This window comes from Mus caroli, unplaced genomic scaffold (genome assembly GCF_978045245.1).
Source record: "Mus caroli unplaced genomic scaffold, Mus_caroli_1 scaffold_11, whole genome shotgun sequence".
Lineage (NCBI taxonomy): Eukaryota > Metazoa > Chordata > Mammalia > Rodentia > Muridae > Mus > Mus caroli.
The window spans coordinates 114,855,714-114,872,779 of record NW_028227266.1 but is presented as its reverse complement, the minus strand read 5'-3'; the positions used below and the strand labels follow the sequence as shown (position 1 = coordinate 114,872,779).

Here is a 17,066-nt window from a genome sequence, read left to right as displayed (position 1 = left end):
TAGCGCAGAGTTCCCCTCAGATTTTTGGTGAAGTTCATTGTTATCGCAATAGATGCTTATCTCCTTGCATGCCATAGTCACTTGTATCTGAACCAAACGTATTACAACGTAACTGACCTTTTGATAGAAAGATGTTATTTCTCTATGGGAAGTGAGGCAGAGGGAGACCACTGGGTCCCATGTCCCCCAACTGAGATGCTCAGGAATCATGGTAGGGGCACAGAATGAATCCAGTTGCCATCTGAGGAGACACCTGTGGCACACAGGATTGGGTCTACCCCAACCCTTTCAGAGCCAGGCCAGGAGGTGACAGAGCCCCCACTGGGGAGCCATGAACATGGGGAATTCGTCCCTGCACTCAACCACAATTGGTTAAGTGTTTATCATGTCAGTGACCTAAACAGAATGAGAACGGGGTCAGATCAGTCAATCATTCAAAGCAACAGACAAAAAAAAAAAGTCATCTGCTGAAGCTGTTTAAGGTGTCTTTAAGGGTGGGATCTTCTCCATCCACTGTATGATGCTTTGACCAGCAAGAGAAATTACCCAGGTAAGCTATTAGAGGGTTCTAATGAGTTCTACTCACCTATTAATTCACATGTTTTTAATAGGTCCAGACACCACACATTTATGTGCAATTTATTTCCTGTTTTTTTCCTGCCTCATTTCTGGCTGTTAACTATGAAGTTCAGGGAAACAGTATTGATCTCACACTGCCTGTGAGCTATATTCCATGAGAAAGTTTGTGGCTTCAAATACTCATGCTCAAAACCGCCTTGGAAATAGACAGTGGTCCTGCTCGCTGGACTGGTCAATAACTACTTTGTTGGTGCCCTGCAGTTTGCACTGTCTCTGTGACAACATCAAGCAAAGGTTGTTGCCTAAAAGATGTTTTAATGGGTAGCCTTGGCTCAGAGAGCTCAACCCCAGCTCAAAACCCCATTCTGATGGCTCCATGTCTGAAGTACTATGAAAGAAACACTGGAAAAGAGAGAAGCAGGTCTAAGCCACTGAGCTCCACAAACCCTCCCATCCTGTGCTACTTCCTGCAAATGGGTGCAAGGCTGGTTGCTGGTGAATCCATGCCCATGTAGGCACTGACTTCAAAGGAAACCGGGCAGAAACACCAGTGTGTCCTTGTTGCCTGAAGCAATTTTCATTTTTCCAAACTTCTGTTCCCCTGGTCTCAGCTTCAGAATTATATCAGTTTTGGGCTGGAGAGATGGCTCAGTGGTTAAGAGCACTGGCTGCTCTTCCAAAGGTCCTGAGTTCAATTCCCAGTACCGCATGGTGGCACACAACCATCTGTAATGGGATCTGATGCTCTCTTCTGGTGTGTCTGTAGACAGTGACACTGTACTCACATACTCGAAATAAAGAAATAAATCTTTTTAAAAAAAGGACTATGTCAGTTTATTATACATGGAGTATCAAAAAGCAAAAACAAAAATTGAGGAAAAAAGCAATGATTCCAGTGGAATCAGGCCAACCTATGCTAGAAATATAAACTGCTAAGAGTGCTCACACACTGGAGGTTGACCTTGTGTGTTGGGGTGAAAGGGGTGTGGAAAGTGATCTCAGAATATTGAGAACTGGTAAATCAGGCAAACAAAGACATGGTTTTCCTCCTTACTTGGGAAGATCATTTCCTTAGGGGCTAAGCATCCATGAGGAAACATTCTGTTTGTTGCAGAAGGCCTGCCAATGAGTGAGGGAGGAACAGGAACATGAACTGCAAAGTCACTCCAGGTAATGGTCACCGGGGCAGCCAAATTCATGAGGTGAGGATAAGGGAGGATTTAACAGTAGATGGGTAGGCCCAAAGGACACTAAGTTCCACCCAACGCCATCACAGAAGGAGGCAGAGGGCATTCTTCCCAAGGAAGAACAAAAGGTACAAAAACGAAAAGAAATCCTATTTGAATCTCACGGAGGTCCAAGTACCACATTCCTGGAGACACAAGGACACACAGTGCAGGGGAGAGTCAGAATCTCTAGAGCCTTAACGTGAGCTGAAACTCAGGGACACGGATTCTTCCGCAAAGCAATTCAAGGCATAAGAATAGAGGCAGAAGAAGCTGTGGATTACCAAAAATGTATCATATCTACAAATCGTGTGTGTGTGTGTGTGTGTGTGTGTGTGTGTATGATTTCTTTTTCTGAATTCTTCCTTAAATAAGTCAGCTATTGTTTTAAAGGGGAAAGGGAAACTTTTAGTATAAACTGAATATTTTGTTATATTAAGAAATGATTAACTTTATAATCACAGTTCTATTTCAAAAATAAGATTGCCTATACTTCATAGATATACTCAACTATTGCTGGATAGATGGAATACCGCGGGGGGAGGGGAGTTGTTTCAGAATTCGGAGCAGTGAAAGGGACTGAGGTGGAGACAGAAGAAAAGCTAACTGCATCTGTGAGTGCATTTGGCGGGTGGTAAGAGGCATGCTACCTCTGCTCTGTAAACTTCTAGGCCATCTACGATGAAAAAGTTAAAGAATAGAGACAGACAAACAGTCAGGCAGGCAGATGGAGAAAAGGAAGAAGGAAGGGAAGGCATAGGAAGGGGAAAGAAAAGGAACAGGAGGGGAGGGGGGGAATGGAGGGCTTGAGAAAAGGGAGGAAAGAGGAAAAATATGAGCCATCCAAGCAGAACACTCAGCGTCTGCTACGACTGAGCACACTTAGGGGGGGGTGAAAGGTCTCTTCAATAGGAAATCGTGCGGAAGAGATGAAAGAACATCCAAAGGGAAGTGTTTGTGGCTGGCAGTAAAAAAACAGAACAAGCAAATGAAGGGGGAAAATCTGACCCTATTTTGGAGAATTTTTACCCAGTTGAGACTGTGAGCACTTGAGCCCCCCAGACAATGATCTTGTCTACACAGACAGTGAGATAGTAACTAAAACAAAACATGTAGGTTTGAAGACACATGCCTGAAGACAACACACCTACAACAGTAACAGATTTTTTTTTTAAGCATAGACTCCAAGGCCAGCATGGCTCACAGAATGAAGGCACCTGCTATCAAGCCTGAAAATCTAAGTTCAATCCCCAGAACCCACATGGTGGAAAAAAGAGAACCAACTCCTAAAAGTTGTCCTCTGACCTCTCTATGTGGACCACGGCATGCATGCCCCCCCCCCACCTCATCCCACCAAATAAATAAAATGTAATTTAAAAAAAATTAAGTATAGCTTCTGAGCCAGCTATAGTAACTTAGAATAACCCGGGGGTAAAGTAATTTCACAAACTTTGTAAAGAGAGAGTATAACAATATAAATATAATATTAAGGCTTAAAATAATGAACCCATCCATCTTCAAATGCAAACGCCTATGAGAACAGATCATTTGCATAAGCCACCTGTTTACAGTGTGTCTGTAGCTCCATTAGCAGTGGAGGAACTGGAGGGCTCAATGGGAGGAAGGAGTAGAAAGCTAGCACAGGTGCACCAGTTTGGGCCCCAGAAGCAATCTGGAGTGAACGCAACCACACACGTGTCCTGTGCGAAGACCAGCCTTGCAAGCTCCCATCGGTTAAACGGGTCAGGCCTGGCTTTCTCCAGCAGCAAGCACGCCAGCATCTCAGCTCACGTCCAAGCAGCTCAGGAAGACAGAACATTCTGGCACAGAAGTGCTAGACAAAGAGATGTCCCCCAAGTGAGGACAGGGAGAGATCGAGACCACCTGCCATGACACAGGTGTTTACGGACTCTGGACACCCAAGAATGAAAGTCCCCGAGAAATCGGAGAGCCGTGCACCAAGAAATAGAACTTACGCAAGGCAGCTCCCCACACACTTCTCTCACACACTCCTATAACAGGGTTGGTGGGCTGCATTCTCTTCGCGTTCTCTGCCTCACGGGCACCACCCACGCCCACCTCTCCCAAACCCTCACTCTCACCTCTTGTCTCGCGTGCCAGATTTGTTTCTCCAGATCCTCCGGTATCATTTTCCCTCTGAGGGGTGGAGAGTTGAGACATTCGGTTATGCTCAGTACTTAACAGGCAAAGGTTGAGTTTTTAGAAGGCAGGCTCCCCCCCCCAACCCGCTCCACCCGCAATGCTTCTGCCCCGCCCCCTCCCCCCCCATCCCAACCCTCCCCCCCCACCCCCACCCCGCTTCCGACCCTGTTACCTTCCATCTGTTTCTACAAAGTACACGTTCTGCGTGCCAATCCCAAGGAAGGAGGCCGCTTTCTTCATGGAGTAATGACACTGAATTAGAGAGGGAGGGGGAGGGTCAGAAATAAACGCAAGCCCGGAACATGTATTATTTACAATCTAAACTGCTGCTGCGTGTGTCTTCATAGCTTCGGCACAGTCTTTGGAACATGATCGCGTAGAAGAAAGAAAACGATAACTGGACTTAGCTGCTTAGTAGCAGAGACAGTTGACTTTGGGGTCAGAGAAAGCAGATTTTTTTTTTGGAACCTTGAATAAATAGCGAACTAGGTTTGCCAATCCAGAAAGCATTGTATCAATAAAGCCTATGCCATCAGCTCGTCACAGAAAGAAATGGTTAACGTGTGAACCCAGCTTAACGCATGGAGCCGACTTGGTCCCTGAGGATTCTTAGTCTTTTGGAGGATTCAGAAAAGTCTCTCTTGACAGTACTCTTATGGGCAAGTTAGTGTAAGCTTAGAATTTAGTCCTCTGCTGACCTAACACCCTCTGAGGAGAGACAAGAAGCAACTCAAAGATGACAAGAGAAAGGTTTAATTATTTCCTGGCGGTGAGGGGGAGATCAGTTATAAACAGAAATCAGACACGACTAATTTTATAACATTGAAATCAAGGATCAAATTAGCCCTATAGAAATATGACCAGCATCATGTGAATCAAAGTACTATTGATAGGTAATGGCTGTACTCCTGCATGGCAAGAGTTGGGTCTGGCAGGTGTAGCCTATCTCCTGTTGACAATACTGACAAGGCTGGAGACTGTTGGACCCTCTGCCTCACTCTTCAAAGCCTATCCCATAATTAGCACTCCAACATGGAAGAAGGGATTCTTTGTGTATGAAGGAGGACACGTGGTCAGGTCATTCTTTTTCATGCCAGAGAAACAAAGGCAATAAAGAACATTATTATACCAAAAAAAAGTAACTTTAATTTGTAGGGAAGAATGCATTAAAAGAATAGTCATGCCTTCTCACTTAGCTTGATATATTTCCTCAAATGTGGTCATTTTTTTCCTCCTTTTGTCAAATGGGGAGGGTTTTTTTTTCTAAAGCCCTGTAAAAATAAAATGCAGAAGGAGTCGTACAACCAGGAAAAATGAGACCATCCTAAATAATTAATTTCCAAATATCAAGCAGGACACATCCCAAATGCCCGTAGGATGCATTTATTTCAGGGTGTCACAGAACATATGCATATTGGAGGGTAATAATGTACATAAAAAATGTAATTAATGTCTGAGGGCTACATCAGCCTGTGCTGGCTGGGGGCAACACTCCTGCACAACTGAGGTGACACAGCCAAGGTGAATTATTTCTCACCAGAGATGTGCGTTCTGCCAGCTATCCGAGCAGCTATCGATTTCCTAATGATAAATGCTAGCCTGCTTCCAATGACGTCTGATGGCAAGGAAAATCACAGCCCTCTCCCTATGAGAAACAGCACACTGTCTCCAACCAATGCTGGCTGAGCAAAAGTCTAGACTAGGAATCAAACAAAGGCCATGGAGTTAATCCTCAGGACATCAGGACCAGGGACAGTCTAGTAGCATCCTCAAATGCAGAGAAACAGATGTATTTTTTTTAAAGGTCTGCCAACTAAAAGGCAAACATCTGAGAGTTTCTGAGAAGAAGGGCCCTGAAAGTGGAGAGAGAATGGAGTGAGGCTTCAGATATGTCAACTAGTTCTGGAGAAAGGAAACCCTAGGAGTTTGGACCCAAGAAGCAATAACTGCATTTTGAAGTAAATGGTGGTTGTTCCCATCACTGGCCAAAGACAAATCGGGCATTCTAAAACCCAGCCTCCCCACAGGTTTTGTAAATCTACAGAAGGTATAACCACTCAAGTGGTTACCAGTTTCCACAAAGATGAAGCTGTGAGCCAATGCGAGCATGAAAGTCAACCCTGAGCTGAAGTGTGGCCTTGTGGTTTTTGCAAGGATGCTTTGTCTGTGACCTTGGATGTTTCCTATGATCTGGGCTTTCAGGATGAGTTGCTGATTGGTGTGTGCTCTGTCCAGGTTTCGTTGGTCTAGCGCTGACTAATCTGATGCTCAAATTTTCAGGTAAAGAAGAGCAGCAGACTTTGCCAGTGTTGCCCTTCCAGGGAGAGAAAGCAGAAATGCTTGGGAGATTTCTCCAAGATCATAAAACTAGTCCCACTTCTAAAGATGCCAGGGTCAGTGCAGATGGATGGTCTTCACCTTCATGCTCTGAACATCTTAAAGGGCACTTGATTTCCTGCTGGGAAGACCAGGGCATGGGCGTGGGGGTGCATCCATCCCACACCAGCTCAGGGGGGCATTGACTAGCAATTTCCTCGGAATGAAAACATTCCCTTAAGGCTCAGGAAGTAAGAAAGACCTACAAGACTCAGGGAGTTCCTGAAACGTACAAGACTCACAATGCCCCTCTCCAATGTTCTAAGAGTGCTTACAATTGTCAGGAGAAGAAACTCCCCAGCCATCTGATTCACTTACAAGTCATACAGCCAACTCCAGGGATTCAACTTTCATAGGTCCTGCCCATGCTAGGCTTGACTTTTCAGATGCTGTGGTGTTTGGGGTACCTGGGCTCCTGTATGTAACACCCTACCTACACCCGCACTCCTTTAAGTAACCATGGTATGCTCACTGAATCAACAGCTAGACATATGTGGCATTGTTTCTTTGCTGTGTCATATGTGACCTATCTGGAATGAATAGATGTTTGCTCGCGTATTCCTCAGGCAAAGGAATACTGAGGTGCAAGGTATAAGGAGGACCAGACTGGAGATCAGCATCCTAGACCTCTCTCATTTCGATCCCTGGTGCCAGCCCTGCTTAGGAGGAACTGGCTCCAGGTTACTCACTGTCTGGGAGTTAAGTGCTTCTTTTTGACCCACGTCTTGTAGTGCCGGACAATGATCTCTGCTCTGTGCTGTTTCTCCAAACAATCTCTGCTCACAAAGCTCAAAAAAAAAAAAAAAAAAACAACAACAACAAAAGAAAACACCCTCTGACTTATACTCAGGGCACTCATAGAAAAGTGCTAACCAAGTCACAAATACAGAATTGTATCACTTCCCTCCACAGATCTCCTCTCGGCACTGGAAAGGCCACTGTGGAAAGGCCAGCAACAGCTCAGGAGTCCACGGTGATGATCTTGCTGGACAATAACAAGAGATGAACTACAGTCAAAAAGGAGGAGCATGCAGAAACACCTCCAGTGCATGATATATGCATTCCATATCCGGATGTGTAACATAGGAATGCAGGGATTCGGGGTAGAGTGAAGATTGAGAAAATACAAAGAATTACTGATAGGACCATGGAGCGACTGAGGGCCATTAACGAAACGCCTAAAGACAAATAATAACATGCAGCTGGTGACTACCCTGAGCCTTGAGGACTTTACTAAACACGACATGGTCTGATTCTGGTTTTGAGCTGGTTTGTTGATTTGTTATCATAGCAATGAGGGTGGTCATTAAGGTGGAAATTAAAATACTGTAGCTGCCATGACCTCAAGCAGGGAAAGGAAGAAGGTGCAAGTTGCATCAAGATGGACAGGTTGAGTCTGAGACTGTACACTCAAAGCAATGGTATGCTCACAGAGATGGGACACACTCAAGGCCACTGTGTGCTCACAGAGATGGGACACACTCAAGGCTACAGTGTGCTCACAGAGATGAGACACACTCAAGGCTACAGTGTGCTCACAGCGATGAGACACACTCAAGGCCACTGTGTGCTCACAGAGATGGGACACACTCAAGGTCACTGTGTGCTCACAGAGATGGGACACACTCAAGGCTACAGTGTGCTCACAGAGATGGGACACACTCAAGGCCACTGTGTGCTCACAGAGATGGAACATACTCAAGGCAAGGGTATGCTCACAGAGATGGGACACACTCGAGGCCACAGTGTGCTCACAGGGATGGGACACACTCAAGGCCACTGTGTGCTCACAGAGATGGGATTTACATTCTGCTCTTTGGTTTTCTGAACGGGGTTTCTGCTAGCATGTTAGTCAGCCATACCTCTTGGGGACTGGAAGGATCACTAGGTTCTGGCTTCATAAGAACTTAAGAACCTGGTGTCTTCTTGCTCCCTTCACCTGGACTACCGATCATTCCATTGTTGCCTTCATTCTCAGTCTCAGTTAAACTTCTTCCATGACCTGGGGCAACTCTTCCAGAAAAAGACTCTAGCAAAGAAGAGTTCAACCAATCGAAGACATAAAGTGCAAGGAGACATGGAAGAGAAGACAGGGACAGGGTCTCTCATCAGCCTGCCCAGGAGATCAAACAGCACCATATATTGCTGATGACTTGGGTTTCTATGTCTGAAATAGACTGGACTGTAGCATAGAGAGGGAAATCCTACCCCAGAAAAATCCCAAGGAAGCAAGTATTTTTACAGCTCCAAACATCCTACTCTCTCTACAGAAGACACTGCTTATGAAGAACCACGGTGCCCAAGAAAAGATGCTGATGGCCTGGCACCACTCTGGTGAGTCTCCAAGTATGGCTGCTCCCTTGCCAGCACAGAGCTAACCAGAGCCAAGGGCAGGAAGAAAACACAAAATTCGGCTGGGGTTCTCTTTGCTGAGGACCCTCAAGGCATAAACTCTCGTAATAATAGAGTGATTTTTTTTTTTCTTCTCTTAGAAGAAAATAAATTGCTCAGGAAAGCCCTGAGGTCATAGACAATGTTTAGATTTTAGTCAACTTAGGCTTTTGGTTTTGGTTTCTGTTAGTTTTGATTGGTTGGTTTTTGTTTTGAGTAGGACAAGAAGTCTCCTTTTGACATTTTCATACTTTGCTTTGGACAGATTTGCTTCTTACTCTTCCCCACCCATATCCCTAATCCCCTCCCACTTTTACCTTCCAGCCCCAGTATTCTCCTTTCTTTTTTTTTGTCGTGTGTGTTTGTGCCCTGTCTTGTCTGACCTTGGAAGCTAAGCAACGCCAGGCCTGGTTAGTACTCGGATGGTAGCGCCCGCCTCCAGCTTTTGACAGGATAGTTACCCAGGGAGTGAACAGATGGCCACTGGAACCACACAACATGAAGAATATAGGGAACAAGAGTCTCTTTCTGATAAGACTGGCCTTACCCTAGGCCATCCACTTTTCCCTGTCTCACTGCGGCTGGCTCTTTCTCCTCCTACTGATAATGGCTAGTTCCTTTTCTTCTAATGTGAACCAGATTCTACATTGCAGGCTATAACCTATTCAGTCTTCGCAAGCATCTACCCTTCGATGAGCATGGTATGGCTAATCCATTGCTTTTGTGGGCTCATTGCTCAGGGATCCCTGACATCAGACCCTCTGCAAGAAGACCTTGTGTAAGTTCACTTAGCATAAGATTCTTTCTTCACATCTTGGATCTGAGTCTGAAATGTGTCTTGCTTTGTTACAAAAATGAGTCCAGACTGGCAATATACCAGTTCTGATCTAGCACTCGGGGGCTGGTGTGTTCCCAGGCTTCTCACAGTGTGCCTGCACTGTCTGTTGGGGTGTACTGTTCAAGGGACACAGGGTGGAGAGGGGTCACTTGCACCAGTCAGCTGGATCACCCCTGCTCCTGCCAGGTAAAGGAGCCCAGACAAGAGTGGCACAACTTTCCAGGGTCTCAGAGGCTTAGAACTGGCTTAGGATGTGGCTGCAGTTCTAGGTTGCTGGGTTTGGGGATAATTTGAGGCAAGAGCCAACTGACACACTGTTCACAACTTAGGAAAGCAAAGCAGAGAAGTGGCATGACTTTTATCACTCTACTCAGATCATATGTGCTGGGAAATCAGAATCAAATCTGGTGGCCTAACTCAAAGGCAATGGCTCATTCATGTCTTTACCTTACAGTTCACTGGAGAATGAAAGAAGATGTGAGAACTCTGGTGGCTCTGGACTCTCTCTCTCTCTCTCTCTCTCTCTCTCTCTCTCTCTCTCTCTCTCTCTCTTTCTGTGTGTGTGTGTGTGTGTGTGTGTGTGTGTGCTCGTGTGCACGCGTGCATATATGTATGTGAGACATCAGTGGTTGCTGAAGCCTCCTGCCTTCCTCTCTACCTTGAAAGGAAAGATTAAAAAAGAAAACCTTTTATTACTCAAACAAAGCATCCTTGCAAGGAATTAGGAGTAGAGAGTAGATCTGACATCAGTCATGATCTGAGTTCTATCTATCTACTAAAACAAGACACTTGAAGGAAAGCATCACAGAGAGGGAGCTAGTACTTTCAAATGAAATCTATGGTGTTTGCACATGAGTGTGCACGCATGCTATATACACACACACACACACCTTGCTGAGTCCATCTACCCTTGTACATATGTGTTTAGTGCTGACCACTTAGGGATTAGATAACCCATTAGGGGGCTTTTGCCTGGAAAAGCCTGATTCTCCCTTTCCCCTCAACTATTAGCTGTCTGGAGCCCTTCATCTAGGAGTGGAGTCTTGGCAGATTATCCCCATCCACACTGGCATGTCACCTGATGGTGTCATGATACTAGTCTTGTTTAAGCAATCATATTGGTGAGATTTAGTGGGTGCAGCTCCCTGTTCTATGTAGAAGACACTGTCTTACAGGAGATGTCCTGGTTCTCTGGCTTTTATAATCTTTCCATGCCCTGTTTCATGAGTCTCAGGTTGTACTATAGCCTGAGGATTGTGTTGTAGACGTACATTCATTGGGTATCATCACCCTGTGGTCAGACTATAAATTTTAAGTGAAACTGACTGGCCAGGGGTCACAAAACCAGAAAAATCTGATTTACCTTTGAAAGGAAATACTCTATCATACGTAGGCATATCAATCACACATAGATCGGATCAAACTCACAAAAGGAATCCTCAGGCAAATGAATTGTTAACTACCACATCCTCAGGAGGAAAAATGTATCCACTGTCAGGACTAATGCCTTACCTCTGCCGATGTGAAAAGGATTAATCTTGGCAAACCAGACAGGCCTTTCTCTTTGATATCAGGGCAATGTCTGTACCTAGCTAAATTCATTGCACACATATTGGACACTGAGCCACCTGCAAAGAGAAAATTTAAAGGTTACATTTACAGCATGAAGTTCTAACACCCCGAAAAGTAAAGTAGGCTGGGAAGCATTGAACATCTAGGGCTACCCCTGTCTAACCAAAGCTCACTGTGAAAGGCACCCAGACACCCCATATGTCTCAACTATGCTCTCCCAAACATCTACAATTTCAGACCTTTTCATCTCAGAAAAGAGGCAAATTTAGGCCTATCCTTTTGGCTTAGGACCTTTTTTCCCCCAAATAAAATGTTGAACCTTTCAGCCTGAATTTAGAATGATAACCAAAGCTGTGTTGTTTATGACACCCTGTCTGTCACCTCTTTGGTAGAACTGAAATGGAAACACATGCTCATCTCCAGCCCCAGGAAAACACTCTAGAATAAACTAAGATGCTCTGATAGATCTGACAAGAGATTGCCTTAGAAACACAGGATTTATCAGTAACTCTCTAAGCTCCCAGCAACCGAGAAAGTCCCTTGTGTTAGATAAAAATCTTAAGTGATCAATATGTCCATCCTAAATTGTAGACATCCCATTTGTTAAGTTTGCATATGATGACTTAGCATTTATGCAAATTTCAATCACACCATGAAAAGGTGTTAGTCAGCTTCGTGGTCTGCCAACTTTTTGGTCTCGTGTATGCTGCAAGGAGAGGCTCCTCCACTGAATAGATAAGTAGATGCTCCGAGTGGGAGCGTGATGGAGGTCACCAGCGGTACTCACCTGGGTTAAATATTCCATCCCCTTCTTTCCAGCCAACACATTCAATCATTTTCTTCAGAACCGCCTCTTCCACTAACAGAAACACTGGGGACACCTCATACGTATAACTAGACAGATATAAAAAACACTTCACTTCTATGACTAGAGTCAAAACATCCCTTTGGGGGTCCCAAGGAAGGCACAGAGTGAGTTCCACGAAACCCAGTGTCTGCCAAGTGGTGGAAGTCTCTGTAGATCTATCCCTTGGAACTAGAGAAGACTCCATTGGCATTACTACTACTACTAGATAAGGTTAAATGTCCACAGTTGGTGGCCTTTGGTGAGCTACTTCAGCAACCTTCAGTTGCATAGGGAATTGAAGCAGGGAACCATCTATGTGTCAGCCATGAGCAATGGCCATGCCTTTGTTTGGAAATCTAGTAAATTGGTTGTTAAGACTAACTAAAGAGGAGCTATTGTCTTGGTAGCCATGTTCTAGTTTATTAGTACAAGTACATCGTCTCTATGTGGAAGTTCTGTGTCCTAAACACAGCTTCTTCTATCGCATTAGCTCTATTTGCACAGGTAGGGAGTGTTCTATGAATAGCTCTCATTGTGTGATGGTTGTACTGCTGAGTTCTGTCCTGATTTCTTCCTCTAGCCAAGGACACCATCATCAGAGAGCCTTGCCATTGTGGCCTTCTGAGGATCACCTCAGCTGAAGGAGCAACCATACCATCACACTCCTCTCTTGGCACCCATATTTGATACCTAGTCCTTGTAGAGATTTCTCTGGGGTTAGCCGAGAGTGTCATTAAGACTTACCAGTCTGACCTGCATCCTTGCTCCTCCCTGGATGTTCTTCCCACACTTTCCCCTCCAATCCCTCATGTTGATCCCACGTGCTTAATAGACACCTGCCCTTTGAACTCCACCAGAGCAGCTTCCCAGCTCCAGAGTAGTACCCTGAACTCCATCAGCTACATTAGTGTTTATATTACTATACTATGTATGTATACACACAATGCCTGGCTATGTGATGTTTAAGTCTCTTCTCTCTCCAGATAACTAAGAGTCACTAAATATCTCCAGCCTCCTTTACAGTTAGGTGAATGTACATTAATTAAATTGTATGTGGATGAATGTATACGCTAAATATGTAGGCTAGGCAGATGCATTAAATTTTCTAGTTGTAGAGTTTTTTGATATAAGTATTTTAATATCTGGACAGAAAGGCAAAAAGAACCAAACACCTACTATGTAATGTCTGCCTGTGTGCCTAGCACTCTACAGGTCCTCTTAAATATAAAATCTAATACTTCCACCATGGTGTGAAACCACTTAATACACACAGGGAGTGTGAAAGTCTGTGTATATTTATGGGGGGGGGTGTTGAAATACAGATAGAATAATCGTTCTATTTGTTATGAGCCTATTACTAAAAATTGTCTCAATTCTATTTGGGGAATGGATATGCAGATGAGGCATGGGGGGGGGCAACACAAGGGCGGGCACATTCTGAGTGGATAGTGCAGTGGGACAAAACTTAATACATCATAGACCTCTAAATGTACCAGGCCAAGTAACTCAAGAAAGATGTTCTGAAACCTAAGAGCAGAGATCTGAAGAGTGGGATTTGGCTGTCTTCTTTGCCTGTCTGAGTCTTCCAGTCCTGGAAGATGGCGCCTATGTCTGTCTGTCCTCACAGAGGCAATGTCATGCCCATGTGCTCACCCCTGACATCTCTGGTGCTAATTCACAAACTGTCAGTCTTCACTTTGGGCTAGCACACTGTCCTAGTCACATGGTCTCTCTCCTATGGCTTCCTGCCATACCTCTACTCTTGGCTTTCTCCTCCTCCCTCACCCTCACCATGGCTGATTCTCTCCCTCCTAACCATTAGAAGTTCTGTGTCTTCAAGTCTTGGTCCTGAGACCCTGAGTTCTGCTCTTTCCTCAGTCTCTGTCCTCATGATTGTGGTTTTCTACCCTGGCTGCTCACTAAAGTCCTTAAATCCATACAACACGTGCATTTCATCAGTCTGCTCAGACCCCAGGAGCCCTCAGGTTAGTTTCAATAAGTAGGCAGGGTTGGGAATATCTAGCTTGGGGTATCTCATCCATGCCAACTATTTCAAAAGCTATTTTCTCCCAGTCTCTTTCACATCTCTACCTTGCAAAATCCATATCAGAATTCCAGGCCCCGGAATCTCTCAGTGTGGTTAACTATCTCAAACTCATTGCAAATTCATTAGTTCCCAGCGGAAATGGAAATTTTGATATTGCCTCATCTACTGCACAGTTGGGAACTGGTGTTCTCTTACAGCGTCTGGTGCACAGCCACGAACCCAGTCACAAAGGGTGGAAATCCAGACCTTAGCTGAGAAACTTCCCTGACCTCCATTTCCAAGCTCCAACACTTACTCGCTCCTTTTCATGTCATCTTCTAAGTGTGTGCACATGCATGTGTACGCCTGTCCCTGTGTGGGTACACACTTGAGGAACTCAAAGGTGCTTTATGAGGCAGGGTCTCATAGGGATCTGGTCTTATGACTATGACTATGCTGGCTGGTCACCAGGGGCCAGAAATCTCTCTCACCTTCCCAGTGCTGGGACTACAAGTGTATGCTTGTCTACCAAGTGCCGTAACGATGGAGCAATGCTTTGGTGCTTCATCTTCTAAACCCTGAGTCCAAACTGCTAACATCTCTCATTCGGTAAAGGAAATATCCTCTTAATTCATCCCATATAATCACTCAGATTTCTCTGTGTGTGTGAGAGAGAGAGAGGGGAGGGGAGAGAGAGAGAGAGAGAGAGAGAACATGCATGTGTGTGGAATGATGGGCACATGAAGATCAGAGGACAATCCTTCCTGATTGATCTTCTCCTCCCACTTTGTTTGAGGCAGTCCAGCTTAACCCGGGAGACATGTTTCTGGAGACTGCCTCGTCTCTGCCTCCCATTTCCCTCAGATGTGTCGGATCACTGACATGTGTGCTATTGCATTTGGCTGGTATGTGAGCTCAGGGATTCTGAACTCAGGATGTCTAACTTATGCACTAAGCCACCCCTCCCCCCATCCTCCCGAAAATTGTTTTTAGACAGCAAATGTCACCAAACAGTGTTGACTTTCAAGGGCTTTCAATGTTTGTGGAGTGGTTCATATGCATGTTTCCCTGGCTCAACATGTCAACTTCTCTCAGTCTTGTTTCCCCTGTCACTCTGTTGGACACACCCACACTGATCTTTCAACAAAGAATGCCATGCTGCTCCCACCACAGGGCCTTTGTACATGATGATCCCACCACTTGGAACTTGGCTCTCTCACCTGCTTAACCTGTACTCATCCTTCTCTTAGCTGTCACCTTTTCTCAGAGAAGACTTTCCTGGGACAAACATCCCTCCATTTCCATTTATAGTATAACACATCTGTCTCTCAGGTGTGTGTCTGGATTTTGCGTTCATTCACATTAAGGCTATTTAGTCTGCATCTTTCTTTCAACAGACTTTATAACTTCTAAGAATAGCATCAAAGGTACATGTGTTTGTGTGTCTCTCTGTCTGTGTCTGTTTATGTGTCTGTCTGTCTAAGTCTGTCTATGTCTGTGTGTGTCTGTCTGTGTCTGTGTGTCTGTCTATGTCTGTGTGTCTGTCTATGTCTCTGTGTGTCTGTTTGTGTGTGTTTGTGTGTCTGTCTATGCCTGTCTATGTCTGTGTGTGTCTGTCTGTGTATGTGCCTTTGTCTATGAGTCTGTGTATGCCTATCTGTCTGTGTGCCTGTCTATGTTTCTGTCTGTCTGTCTGTCTGTCTCTCTCTCTCTCTCTCTCTCTCTCTCTCTCTCTCTCTCTCTCTCTCTCCCCACCCATGTGTGTGTGTGTGTGTGTGTGTAAATCAGAGGAAACCCTTAAGTGTGATTCTCTAGTAGCCACCCAGTTGTTATTTGAGGCAAGGTCTGTCACTGGCCTAGCATTTACTAGGAGGCTCATCTGGCTAGCCAGTGGCACCAAGGAACTTCCAGTCTCTGCCTCTTTGAACTGAGATTACGATGTGTGTCCTCTTTACACTTGGGTTCTGAGGGTTGTACTTTGTTCTTCATACTCGTGAGGTAAGCACTTTCCCAACTGACCCATCTCCTCAGCCCAAGACTTGTTTCTGTTCAGCTGCTAATGTGTAGCACAGCCCTCTCTCTCTCTCTCTCTCTCTCTCTCTCTCTCTCTCTCTCTCTCTCTCTCTCTCTCTCTCTCTCTCTCTCTCTCTCTCTCTCTTTGCAGGAGTTAGTGGAGAGTTGCTTAACCAGGTCTCTCTGTTTGATTGATAGATATACCTGGCATTCTCCCACAGCTTCACCTGGCAGAAACACCTCCTCAAACATGGCTTGGAGTCCTAGGGCTCTGACACTTCTCCTGGTTAGACTTTGCAAAACAAGTCATTACAGTGAAAATCATGAAAGACATTCTCACGTCTCTAACCTCTGGTCACATGGTACTTACATGCTTGGATTCAGCGCCTCTGTTATAATCCGGGCCGCCAAGGAGTAGTAATCAAGGCCAGCATAGAGCTGGTTGAAAAATCTTGGATGGTCTGTAATAGGAAAACAAAGCCTTCGCTTTCACAGTGACGGGGGCCCCAACGGGTCTGTCACACATAGGCCAGCCCAGTGTGTTTCCACACAAATCAGCATAGACATTTATAGAATAGAGGTAAGAATTTGCTACACCAAGGAAGGGCTTCTCAACTGAACAGGGCCACAAAGGGCCTCTCAGTTCTAGAAATGGTCTGAGCCTACTCTGTGCCAGGAGCTGAGTGAGTCCTATTTGTGTACCTTATTATATGTAAATACATGTCAATTTTTAAAGTACTTAGCATATATACAAGAAAAACTTTTAAAGTTCCTTTTCTATGTGTGGATTTGTGTACATGTTCATACATGTATTTATGTGTGTGTGTGTGCACAGGTCTATGTATGCACATGTGTGTGTACACATGTGTGTGCCCCTACAGGCCAGAGGTTGGTGGTAGATATCTCTCTCAGTTTCTCTCCACCTTAGTTGAAAAGGGAGTCTGTCATTCCACCCTGAGGTTGCCCATTCACCTATACTGGCTGACCAGTGGGGTCCTGTGAGGTGACTGTCTCCCCATAGCTGAGTTTAAAGGT

At 45.1% G+C, this 17,066-nt stretch overlaps 1 protein-coding gene across 3 annotated transcripts in view; it reads right to left on the bottom strand.

Annotated features, from left to right (window-relative positions):
* The window catches only part of Gadl1 (GAD like acidic amino acid decarboxylase 1), a 168,618-nt gene that overhangs the window by 115,428 nt on the left and 36,124 nt on the right, over positions 1-17,066 (bottom strand). For all 3 annotated transcript variants that reach the window (XM_029481848.2, XM_085828150.1, XM_085828151.1), the window contains 5 exons: positions 16,402-16,492; positions 11,933-12,039; positions 11,086-11,201; positions 4,141-4,220; positions 3,908-3,962 (listed from right to left, as the gene is read on the bottom strand). In XM_029481848.2, the coding sequence (XP_029337708.2) occupies positions 3,908-3,962; positions 4,141-4,220; positions 11,086-11,201; positions 11,933-12,039; positions 16,402-16,492 (449 nt within the window). The remainder of the gene's footprint in view (positions 1-3,907; positions 3,963-4,140; positions 4,221-11,085; positions 11,202-11,932; positions 12,040-16,401; positions 16,493-17,066) is intronic.